The sequence below is a fragment of the Corvus brachyrhynchos genome, unplaced genomic scaffold (assembly GCF_000691975.1).
Source record: "Corvus brachyrhynchos isolate BGI_N302 unplaced genomic scaffold, ASM69197v1 scaffold175, whole genome shotgun sequence".
Classification (NCBI taxonomy): domain Eukaryota; kingdom Metazoa; phylum Chordata; class Aves; order Passeriformes; family Corvidae; genus Corvus; species Corvus brachyrhynchos.
In genome coordinates this window covers 3575582-3587920 of record NW_008238448.1, presented here as the reverse complement: position 1 = coordinate 3587920, position 12339 = coordinate 3575582, and the positions used below count along the sequence as shown (strand labels likewise).

The window sequence follows — 12339 nt, the reverse complement described above, 5'->3', positions numbered from 1 at the left end:
TGCTCTCTGCCGGGCACTGCCCCGGGGGCATCCCTGGGCCTTGGCCGGCAGCAGGGAGACGAGGATGGAGGGAGCGCCCCAGCTGTCCTTGCCCCTCCGCCAGGCCCTCTGAGCTGTCCTCGGGGCCAGGATCCCTCTCTCCATGGCACTTGCCCACACCTTGCCCCAGTCCTTGTCCTGGCTTTGTCCACCTGCACTGGCCCTGTGTTCACAGTCTGCGCTCGCTCACCTGTGCCTTGCTGATGCATTGTCCCTGACCAGCCTTGCCTAGTGCCCAGTCTTGCTGTTTCTGCTGCTTCTGTGGTCTCTCTCCCCAGCTAGCCCCCAACTTTTCCATTGCCTGCATGCCCTCCCTTGGCAGGGCTGTCTGCCCTTTGACCTCCCGAGTGAGGACCTTCCCCATGCCACCCTCATGTGACAATGGCAGGATAGGACTGTCTCTGGGCCCAGGCTTTGGTGCCTGCATTTGTAGGGCAGAATGGTCCAGGATCCTAGGTGGATCTCAGCTAGGGATTTGCTAGAATCCTTTAGTGACTTGTCCAGGGACTTTTAAGGGCAGTGTAATTAAAATGACCATTTAAGTGCATGTATGTCTCCCTCTGTTCTGCAGGTGAGCTCATTACCTCTTGAGGGGTGCCTGGTGTCACTCATGTTTCAGGAAAAAGGAGACCACATAGATATTCTTGGGCTGGAAGTATTGGATGCTTCCCTTTCTGACCATGTTCCAGAAGAAAATTGGCATCAGAATAGGATATTCTGGTAAAAGAGGATGGAGGGGGTGATATGTGAGTGTATATAATAGCCAGATAACCCAGGAGAGGTGCAGTTTATTTTAAAGAACATTCCTAGCAACTAGCACTCCTGCATCTTCTCCTTGGCTCTCCTGTGCTTTATGATGTGACCTTGGGAATGTTACATAACCTCTCCTAGGCCTCAGTTTCCCCAGCAGAGAAAGACCAGGGGAGTGGGGGATAATAATGCTGAAATGCCCTTACTCGGTGCTTTAATGATTTTGGTAATGTTTGCTGAGTGCCTTGAAGATGTCAGGTACTACATAAATACTAAGTAGTGTTACTAAAGTCTCCCTGGCAGTTTCACGTGCTGCAGAGGTCGCTAGCTGGGATTCCATAACGCCAGGCTCCCAGTTTCCAGGTTCAGAGGAGGAGACTGTCAGTGTTACACTGCTGTTGTACAGCTAAAGAGACACAATCATACATGTCCACATGCTTTTCAGTCTATTTTAACCTTCTCTTAGGGAACTGATGAATTAATGTCTTTGATTCTCATGAAAGTGAAAGAGAATGATCTTCCTGTGTCCTGGGAGTGTTTCTGGAAATGAAATAGAGCTGTGCCCTCTGAGGTCTCTATCGTGGCAGACTTTTCCTGAAAATGCTGGTGAAGACTCTTCTGTGTTCCAGGTTAAACTGTGCATTTTTATCTTTAAGAAATGCCTTTGCTTAATGAAACAGGTCCTGCTCAAGCGCTTGAGTTTTGCAGGGAGCTTACCTGGTAAAATACAGCAGCTTTTTTTACTCCTGTCAGGTTGACTCAATAGGTTTGTGTATGTAGACATCAATGGCTCCTGCACTTTGTAGGTGTAGCCTTAACGTACACATCCTTAACATAAGAGCCATCCAAGATGAGGTTGTTAAGTAGTAGTTTGTAGGGGTAAGCATGCTCTTTGAGCAGTAAGACAAGACAAGGGGGACTTGTTTGAGGAAAGACTGTCAGGATTTTATATTGTAATTGTTATTTAAATTAGGGTGCAATACTACTACAATGTCTAACATGAAGGTAAACAAATTCTGTAGGTGTGGCATTTACTATTTTACCTCATCTCAGAACAATGTCTTGTTACCTTACAACACAAAAAATACACAAAAAGAAGGCTGTAAGGTGTTAGGGGGCATGAATTGGCAGTAAGGAGTTGACCCTGACTTTGGGAATTTGAGATGTATCTTTGGAGTCTGACTAGGTTGCGTATGAAGATGTAGCCTAGTTTGAGGATGGACGTGAAGCCTTTTACATATCCTCTGAGTTCTGAGCTGGTTAAAGCACTATCCAGCCCTTCTAATTAAAACCGTGTAGGCCTAAAGCTGGAAAAGCTTGAATGCAAAGCCTGGAGGTAGTGGCATACACCCCTAGGTACTGGTATGGTTGGTTGGGAAGGATCATGGTGCAAGGTCTGGTTCTGTTCAGCCAAGGCTTGCCCCTCCTTTGCCTTGGTCCTTTGAGCCTGCTCCAAGCTCCATCACTCCCTGGGGCAAGTACACGTCCTCTGCCCTCAGCAGTAGCTGGCTCCCAGGCTTTTCTTCCCCATCCTAGGGCTTGTTTCCTTGCTGGCATTTGCTCCTGAAAATCCCATCTGACGGCATATTGGTCTAATGGCAGTGAATGAGGTCCTCCTTGCTTCATTCCAGATGTTCCTGCTTCACTATATGGAAGACCCTATCCTGCAACACACATTGCACTGAGACCTCTTTAAAGCTTGGGCCTGGACTAGCAGTGCTGTAAAGAGGGTGCTGATTTGACACAGAGGGGAAATGAGTAGTCTCTTGCTTGATACTTCCGAGCTGATTGGTTTCATGCCTCCCTGAATGCCTGGCTTTACATTTATGCACTCCTTTATGGTATAGCCCTGGACTGCCTGGTTCTCATGCAGGGAGGCAGGAGTGGCAGGGCAAGGTTGGAGGCTGCAAAGATGGACCTGCAGCCTGCGGGCCTCTGGTGGTAAGAGCTGCCAGTTAGTTGCCTTCCCTAAACTAACAATGTCAGGATTTCAGGAGGTTAAGAAACAGGTCCAGTTACTGTCATGAAACTCCTTACACTTTATGTTGTTGGAAAGCTGTTGTTGATACATGTTTAAGTATAGTGCCATCGAGTAGCTTTAAATATACAATACAGTATCACTTTAAGATACTGTCATACTGTGCTCAAACCATGAGAGGTGTGATTTCAGTATGTTCAGGATTAAGTCAAATGTTTATGAAAATAATTGCTTAAAATGATTTCTCAAGTCAAACTCTCCCAGCACCTCCTCCTAAACTTCTTCAAAGAGGGAAGTGGTATGAAGTAAATAGCCTGCAGTTCCTTAAACTGCTGCATGAGAATTAAAGCAGCTCTAGTCCTTTATCTCATATGGGTAAGTATATTAATATTTTTGGAGAAAAGTCACAGTTCTGTCAGACATACAGCAAGAAGTGTTGTAGCACTGAGATCCCCATTCCCAGCTGCAGCCAGTGAGGCAGCAAAAACTGGCCAGTGCTTAGGAAAGGCAAAGTGACAGAAATGCCTGGATGGAGTGGTGACTGCCAAAGTCCTTCTCCATCGTGCTGCAGAGCACCAGGTTCAGGCATCAGCACGAAGTGACAGTCGTTCCTGTTATAATTGTCTGGCCAATAATAATTATCTTCAGATGTCTGCTGACGAGGGGCTCACCAATGGGGAGGCAGGAGGCCTGTGCTGACTGCGCTGAGATTATCTGGGAGAGCTGACGTCACGCCAGGGCTTGCCTAAAATCACCGAAACTTTTCCTCTGCTGCTCCGTCGGCTGCTGCAGCGCTCCGGATATCTCTGCTCCAGCCCGATGTCCTCCCACCAGCTGCTGCCCTGGGCAGGCTCTCCTTGCTCCTCTCTCTCTTTCCTCTCCTGTTTTGCTTCCTGAAAAGCCAAGGTTTAACCCTTGGCAGCCGGCAGCATGCTCACAGGTAGTAGGGGGAGGAGGATGAGCAGGATGAAAGTGAAACTGATTATTCCCTAGAAAAGCTGTTGGGCTCTGCTGCAGATGCTGGCTGGTTTTGTTATTTAACAGAAGTAATGATTCAGTAAAGAGAGAAGGACTGCATAAGGACTGCTGGGAATTTTTTGGTTTTAAAGGGATCTGGCAACTCAGACTCGATCCTGAAATCAACTTTGTGGACCTTAGATGAGGATAAGTGTTTATGTATTGAAAGAAAACATCTGTGCAGGAAGTTATTTTTAACCTTTTGTTACCAAAACTTTTATGTGGCAGAGGCAGAAAATGCAGCCAGTGCTGAGAGAAATTTATCCTTTGTTGTGATTTTCTTTCAAGTCAAAATGAGAGGTAGATGTGGAAGGGCACAGGGTCAGATAATTTGGATTTGTAAATGCACTTGCCTTTTAATAATTCACACAAGCACCATCGTCCTAGACAGGTTTGTTTCCTGAATGCAGAACAAGCTCTCCTCATCCACTAAAGGTGCTCTTACCTCATGCAGAAATCAAGAGTGAGAGGCTGTGAGCGTATCTCTCCAGGCATGTGTGCGTAGCAGCCAAAACCTGATGTAAATTACATTTTTTTTTTCCCCTGAGCTCTTACTAGATGCCAAGTGAAGGATGTAGAGAGGGACGCTGCAGTCACCCTGTACTTTCCTCTGTGCTGCAGCACGGAGTCAAAGGGAAGATGTGAATTGTTTTCAACAGAGAGACTGTTTTACTTGAGCAGAATTCAGTTGGCCCAAGAATTTAGCCGGCCCCCACGTGTCATTCTCCAGAGGGGATTTTTGCTGCTCTCTTGTGCAAACTGGCCATAAAGCTGACAGGGCCACCAGTGCATGGCAGAGATTAGAGGATACCCACTTCTTTGCCTTTCTTTCATCCTGCAGGCCTTTCTGAGCCAAAGACTGATGTATTGGAGTATCACAGGGTTTTGGCTCCTTGAAAATGAAAGGATGGAGGAATGAGGAATGACAGCAGATCTCCTGTCAGAGTTCAGGTGTTTTCTGTCTGGGTGGTCCTGGGAAAAAACATTTTAAAAAAAATACGGTGGACACCAAAATGTCATCCTGAAGATAAATATATCAATGTCTTCTGAATTCAGCCTACCACTGAAACATAGGCATCGGCCTTTTGTTTACTCTGTTCCTAGAATGTGGACACATCTGTCATCATGTTGCTTCTGTGATTTTAAACCTCTTGAGAGTTCTACTCTCTTCTACTTTGTGAAACACCACGTACTTCTGGGAATAATAAACTTGTATGAGTGGAGCAAGGAGTAATTTAGGAACTTGCCATCATTTTTAGAAGGGAATATGGGCATTCAGGAACGTGGATGTTCCAAAACACTTTTTGGAAAGTTTAGTTAAGAGTTTAGGTGCTTTTTCTTTTAATGGAAAAGAGAAGAGATTGAAAGGTTATTTTTAACTATACATTAGCATTGTGTGAAATACAAACTTTTCACTGGCTTAGGCTATATCAACATGTGAGATGTTTATGTAACTGCATTACCTCTGTACTGTAAATTTTTTCTCGCCAACAGTTTTGTCAGCCCACTTGAGCCTTGCCCTGGGTTGGAGTGGTAGGGTTTTGTTTTCTACTGTGCTGCCCCATCACTGACCAAAGCATCCCAGACTGCTGCTGCTACAAGCTGTGCTGTTCCTGTTTGTGTCACAGTATCACATCTCCTGGGACTTCCTGGATTCACTGGGGAAAGCTGGTGCAGCCCCATGGGGAGCTCTGCAGGGACACCCAGTTAAACATTTCATAATCTGTCAACAGCACAGGAAACAGCGAGGCTGTGCTGCACCCAGGCTTATAGCAGAAGAAATTGTATCAGTTCATGTGCAAGGTTTGCAAATGGTATGATTGCTTTCAGATCCAGAGTAGGAGTGGTACCTGCTACTGCCCTTCATGTTGTGCCTTGCACTGTGTGCTCCATTGCAAACTGTCACTTGCAAGTCTTGTTGACTTTTGTGCAATTTTTTTCCTGTGAATTTTGCTTATGGACTAGGAGCAAGGTGGAAGGACTCCAAAATCAACATGACCTGAGTTTGCCTAGGGAAGGGACCCAAGTCCTACAGAGCATGGCATGAAATGATGGGCAGAGCTTGCATCTGCTGAGAAGTCCTTGACCTCCTGTGGAAAGAGCTGGTATTCAGAGTGGGGAAAAAGAGGGGGAGATCCAAGTCAGTGGTTTACCTCATGCCAGAGGATTTGGGACTTTGCAGAGGACACGCAGTGGTTTATGCAGTGCATGGTATGGAGGGGAATGATACCTGAGGGTATGGGGAGCCTGACTTCAAACTGAAGGCAGCCATAGCCACCTTTCAGAAGATGGGCATTGGTCAGGTGCCTGAGTTCCTCATTTTAATGGAAATCAAGGACCTGTGTCATCTCTGAAAATTTCTCTTTTTGCCTCATTTGCCCTGCTGCAAAATAGGGAATACTTCCTTTCTGGGGATATTCAGAGTTGGTTTTCTGCCATGTCACAAAGGTGATCCTGAGGTGGTAAGACCTGTATATAACTACATTAGAACAGTACAGAAAACACAGTGGTCTTACACTATTACTATGTAGCTTTACACTTGTACTAGCAGTGAAGAATACTTTATTCTTGCCAAGGATGTGGGGCAAAGTTTGTGTCCTTGATTGTGGTAACTGGGGACTGAGAAGAGCTGCTGTAATATTAGAGGCAAGGCAGTTTAGTGTTGGTATCATGGGATTAAACTGCAAAAGTCCAGACCATTTTTAATTGCAAATTTATGAAAGGAACTGTCCTTCAGATAGTCCAATAAAACTTCAGACTGATGATAACTTTTAAATAGAATTTTTAAAATTTGTTGGTAATTAGTTTCAGTATGTGAAGTCTGCAAAGTGAGTAAAAAATGAATTGGACATCATCCAGGTTGTGAGCTTGTCAAATTGAATGTGTTGATTTTGATATCTGATGGCCTCAGTTACCCCTGGACATAAAACTTAAGGTCAGTCAAGAGTGTTATTAAGGACAAAGGTCTGGTCTATGTCTTGAGCCACCAGCAGTATAAATACACCTGGAAGGAGCAATCCCAGGGAGTGCCAATGAAAGTTTTAAGGGGAAGAAACAATGGGCCAAGTTAATTTTTGAAAAAATATCAGAGTGCTATTATTGAGGAGTCTTACCTTCTGACTAATAAAATTGCCTGGGTTTCAGGTTGTTTTTTTTTTTTCTTTTTCTTTTTTTATTTATTAGAGCCATTAAGAGCTGCTTAAGATAACAGTAAAATCCCCTAAGTATAAACAAAAATGGGATGCCAAAGTTGTTGCGCTGTGCCATTCAGATAGTGGGTTTATTAACAAATGTTTGCAAAGTCTGTCTTTTTCCTTATGTATTTTTCCTTTTAGCTTTAATTGGGAATTTACCCTCTAGGTCCCCTGATGTGATTCTTCTGAATGCTTTCTGAATGTTTACAGGTCCTCTGTAAACATTAATGGGAATTTTGTTGTTGCCAACATACATCATCTCCAGGCAGCTGAAAGCCATGGCTCTTCTTCCTTTTAGTTCTCCCTGGAGGAGCTGGCTGTCCAGCTCCTTTTCCATGTCTTTGCAGGTCACAAGCAAAAGAAACATTAGTTATTAGTAGGAAATGATGTAGACATCTTACATTTCAATTCCTTCTTGTTTCCTCACCCTCCTTGGCTTGACAGCCAAGCAGAAAACTCCAAGCTATTTTGTCCACCACATGGATCTCTAGATGCTCTTGTCTACCTTGACCATCACAAAGACTTCTGCTCTGCTGGCACAGTAGCTCTGGGGCTGCTGGCTGCCCTGGACCCTGTTGCACCTCAGCCCCGGCCACGGGTGTGGATGAGGATCCGTCCTGTTCCACATGCGTGTAGCATCTTCCGTGCTCACAGGCGGCCAGCCCAAACCCCTGGGTGGCTTCACTGCCTTTCCTAGGTAAACGCAGAAGCTGTGAGGATGTGCTAAGTGGAACTGCTGATGAGAGTGTGCAGCACTGATTTCAGACTCATGATGAAACAAGTTGTTTAGCAGGTAGAAGTATTTCAGGATGCGGTGTTGTCTTTACATTATTTTGTGAGGGCATTTCCCCATTATAGTTTTTCCTAAGATGTTGCTGTTGGCACTGTCTGAAACAAGATACTGGTCTTGTACCCAGGATGCTCACACTTGTTAGGAAATAAAGGAAAACATTTTGCTGTAAGTAACATTCTGAAAACCAGTCCCCTGATGTTCATGAGAGCTGGTCCTTGTGTAATGGTGCCCCTGCATAAAGATGGTAGTTACAGTGAATGCCCTTCCCAGATCCTTCTGCCTATGATGTCTTTTGATCCTGCTCGGGATGTTGGCTCAGGATGTTTTGTTTATTTTCCGAGATTCTGGTATTTGGTGATTACAGACAGTTTCTATTACTGTTCACTCATTCAGGTCCTAGGAGCACCTTGCAGGCGCTGGTGATGGCATTTGTCTGACCACAGATGCCTGCTATGTAAGGTGTCTGAGTCATCAGGAAGTGGGCAACGGAGAGAATTAAGTTTTATTGTAAAACCGCTCCCTCTCTTACCAAATGTAGAGACTCAGGGAACTAACTAGACCATAGTTATTTCTCATGATCCTTCTTCCTTCTTCTCCCCCATGATGCATTTTCTTCTTTCTTCTGATTTTTACTTTCTACCACCCTTTGCCCATTCCTCTTTCATGTTCTGTATGTCTTTTTCCCCTTTAGGAGCAGTCGAGTCAGCATCACAGGTGGCTGGGCAAGCCCTGGATGCTTCTGTAAAACACCCTGCAGGGTGGGAATCATCTGGTGCATGTTTTGGCGTTGGGCTGGTGGAGCTGGGCAGCACGGGCCTGGCCCTGAGCTGTCTCTGGCTGAACAGAAAAAGCACTGCATCAGGGTAGTCCCACTGCCACCTTCTGATAAAGTCACTTGGTCCTTGATTTCTGGAATAAGGCAGTAATAACCAAAGAAGAATGCTTGCTTGTAGCTTTCCACAGCCCCATCGTATACTGGTATAAAAGGGCCCTCTCTTTTAAAAGCCACTTTCCGGTCACTAAGTGGAAAAATAGTAAAAAGTCCACAGTAAAACAGCAGTTGGCTTCAGTATAAAAGATTTAGTTCCTGAACTTACGTGTGTTGGCTAATGTAACCCTAATGTAGCATCTGGTACGTAAAACAATTTTGACAATTCACATATTTTGAAATGGTCGTTACTGTAAATGGAATAATTGGAAAAGATGTTAGGATAAAATGAAAAGAAGTTGTGCCTACATTTAGAAAAATGTGCCTACATTTAGAAAAAAATACACACCAGGCTGATAAGAGCTACCACAGCTTTTTACTGGGGGGTGAACAAGCAGAGCTCCTTCCTCTGCTCTCTGTAGTGGCATGCCCTTGATGGAGAAGAAAAATGGACTAGGGTAACAAAATAGGATCTGTTAGCATCTATCACGTATTGGCATTAAAGCTGGGAGCACAGATTTTGGCCTTGGGCTTTCCAAATGCTCTTCTTGCCTTAGCAGTACCCATGGCTTCAGCTGTTGGGGTGTCATGGAGCATCTTCCCTAACGAATGCTGGTGGCTTCAGGGTAGGCATGCTACATGTGTAAGATACTGTGGGTGGTTCATTGCTGTTGGAAGTACTGTGAGCAGTCTTCATTGTTTCCAATAAATGGCATGTAGGATTGAGGGAGATTTTTGCAGACCACAGCCATCTCGCCTATGCTTGTATGATTATGGTCCAGCATTTTGTCTTCATAGGCTGTGTCCTGATGACCTTAGTTATGATCCATATTTATTGCTGGCAGAGCGTTAGACTCCTTTCCATTAAACGAGATAGTGTTGTATCTGTTTACAGGGGATACGAATTTGGCTTCAGACATCTTTGACCCACTTATCTTGTTTAAATTTTCAAGAATGAGTCCTGACTCGATGGAGTTTCAGGTAGTTTTCGTGTTGTAAAATAGCTGTACATCTTGGAAGAGGGACATTTGTGTTCACTGTATTACCATGAAGAGTTACGGTATTTTAAGTTATCTTTTTCCCTTTGCTAAGGTCGAGACAGAATTCCACAGTCACATTCTTGGTGAGTTAGATGCTTTAAGGACAGAAAGCTCTATAATGCAGCATTTCTAAGAACAGGAAGGATGTGTTGAAAGTGGTGGATCCGTACAGTCACAAGGGCTGCTCTGAGAGTTGCCCACAGCCATTGCAGCTGGAAGGCGTCCCAGATGAAAATAACCATTTCCAGACTTTCAGCTGAGGTGTCTCTTCTTAGCTCTCAAGTCCTGTGTGACACTAAAAGAAAGCAAGACTTTGGTTCCCAAAACTTTGGAGAGTCTCCCATTGCATGTACAGACAAAGTTGGTGCCATCATGCATTTTTCCTGGCTGCTGGATCAAATGCTCCCTCTTGAATGTCAGCCAGCCTGTGAGGCAACAAGGACAGCCTCCCTGTCAGCCAGGTTGCACAAGGGAATGATATCAGGGTGGGTTGCCTTGGGTTTGCTGGCACTGGAGTAGCTTCCCAGGGCTGAACTTTGGCCCCATGCCACACACATGGAAGCACTACTACAGCTGTGTAAACTGAACTGCCTTTCATGACTCCTCCTGGGACCTTGGTCTCCTGTGGCAGAGTGGAAGGGACCAGCAGAGGCAGTAAACTGTCCCACTGCTCCAGCTGCCTTGCCTGCAGGCTGCCTGTGTAGCTTTCCTGAAAGCAGTCCTGGAAAAAGCACGGCATGGAGGTGATGTGTCTTAAGTAGGACCTGTGATGGCATCTATACTTAGGTGCTGGTGAGCCCAAAATGCTGCACCCATGCAGTCTGAGCTGTTTTGTTCTAGCTGCAGGAGCGGGGACAAACACTCTTGTGAATTGGACAAACATCCCTCTCTTAACTGGATCCCATGGTCTGCTGTGATAATGCCCTGTGGTGTGGTCCCTAGACTATCCTGCTTGACCTGCTTCATTCAGAGTGGGTAAGGCACCCGTCTGGAGAACTATAGACTGTCAAGGACTTTCATTATTGAAATTGGGGCCTGGGATTCATCCAAGTCAGTGGGAGATGTATCTGTGATGTGAATGGGAAGAGGGCGTAAATATTTGTGGATGAGAAGTGAGATGGCTCTACCATTACCTGTAGCTTTGGTGCAGATAGAAATCTGGGTGCTGCTGAAATTGGATTAAGCCACCAGCCTACAGGCTTCCTGCAGAAATACCAATGAAGAGTTGTAAATGCAGGATCTGTCTGTGGAGTAAATGCTTATATATGGGAGATCGCTAGAAAGCATGAAGACAAAACTGAAAAGGGCTTGTTTCCCAGAGATGGGCTTACATGCAGTCCTCTCTGTGCAAGTGCTCCTCTTCAAGAATAAAACTACCCAGTGTTTAATGAGTTAATATGAGCAGTGTCTTAGGCTGCCTTCTGCTGTGCTCTGGGATAGTGGCTGGACACTGCAGAAAGCCTTACAGAACAGAAAGGGGAAAGATGTCATTTCAAGTCAGGCTGTGTTGACTCATAGAAGACATTCTGAAGGTTATGGATATATGTTAAGCAGGTATTAAATAGCTCTTGCTTTATAAATATCATTTACAAAAGCAAGTATCCTTCAGGCGCCAGAGTATATAAGAGTGTGAGTTAATTAGAGTCTGCATTTTCAAAGTGGTGGAACAACAGGATTTAGATCAGACAAACTGCAAATAAGTTTGCTGGTGACGTGAAATCCAGTGACTTCTGTAAAACTTCCTGGCTTTGTGCCTTGCTTTTTCTTCCCCGTCACTGCTTTCTGCAGCTGTGTCCCTTGGACTCAGTGCAGTGGGTTGTGATGTGTGTGGCCGCAGAGAGGAGCGGTGCGGCCCTGCTCCCCATGGCTGTTGCGCTGATGGGGACATGTCACAGCGGTACTCTGAGGCACTCAGTCACTTGTTTTGCAGAGAAATGCAGGCTGGCAGGAGGAAGAGCCAAACCACAGGCTAAACAGGCTCAGTGGAGCATTTCATGGCCTGCAAAGTTACCAGGCTAATCCTGGAAACCTGCAGCCTTTATCATGACACCTGACACAGCAGCACAGCCGGCCTCCTCTGCTTTACCAGATTTCCATGCTCACATCACTGTCTTTCTAAACATGGCACAGATTTTTTCCTTACTTAGGCTTAAGGATGGGGGGGAGGGTGAGGGCAATGGAAAAAATCTACATTAAAGCCCTCCCAAAACCAGTCTGAAAATTTAGAGGTCCCCTCACAAAGGGGTGGGGGCCCTCACACCAGGATGGTCTTCCAGGTTATCGGGGCTGTGACTTTGCAGTGTGAGCAGCTTTGTGGTGCATTCAGAAACACTTGCCTGACTAACATATTGCTTACATTTGCTGACTCACTCTTGCGCTGCCTTTTCTTTCTTGTTCCCTGGATGTGTTGATTTTTATCTCTGTTACTAGGGCTGTGCCCCAGACACTGTATAATCGGCCTGTTTGTGTTTGGCTCCTGTGTTGGTGGAGGTATTTACATTTGGATACAAATGTTAATATCATTCACCCAGAAGTGAATAACGGCAACAAACTACTGGGGGTCTGAAGCCCCCTGGCATGGGAGGGAGGGCAGGGACATG

The 12339-nt window shown here is 45.4% G+C and overlaps 1 protein-coding gene across 3 annotated transcripts in view; it reads left to right on the top strand.

The window, feature by feature from the left end:
- The first annotated feature begins 634 nt into the window (after positions 1-634).
- Positions 635-12339, top strand: part of ELOVL6 (ELOVL fatty acid elongase 6) — a 73957-nt gene continuing 62252 nt past the window's right edge. The window contains exon 1 of one of the 3 annotated variants that reach the window (XM_008635617.2): positions 635-759. In XM_008635617.2, coding sequence (XP_008633839.2) covers positions 650-759 — 110 coding nt within the window. In that variant the 5' untranslated portion in view covers positions 635-649. Of the gene's footprint in view, positions 760-1374; positions 1419-10643; positions 10715-12339 lie in introns of those variants that run through there. The other 2 variants (XM_017736778.1, XM_017736776.1) reach the window with 2 other exon arrangements.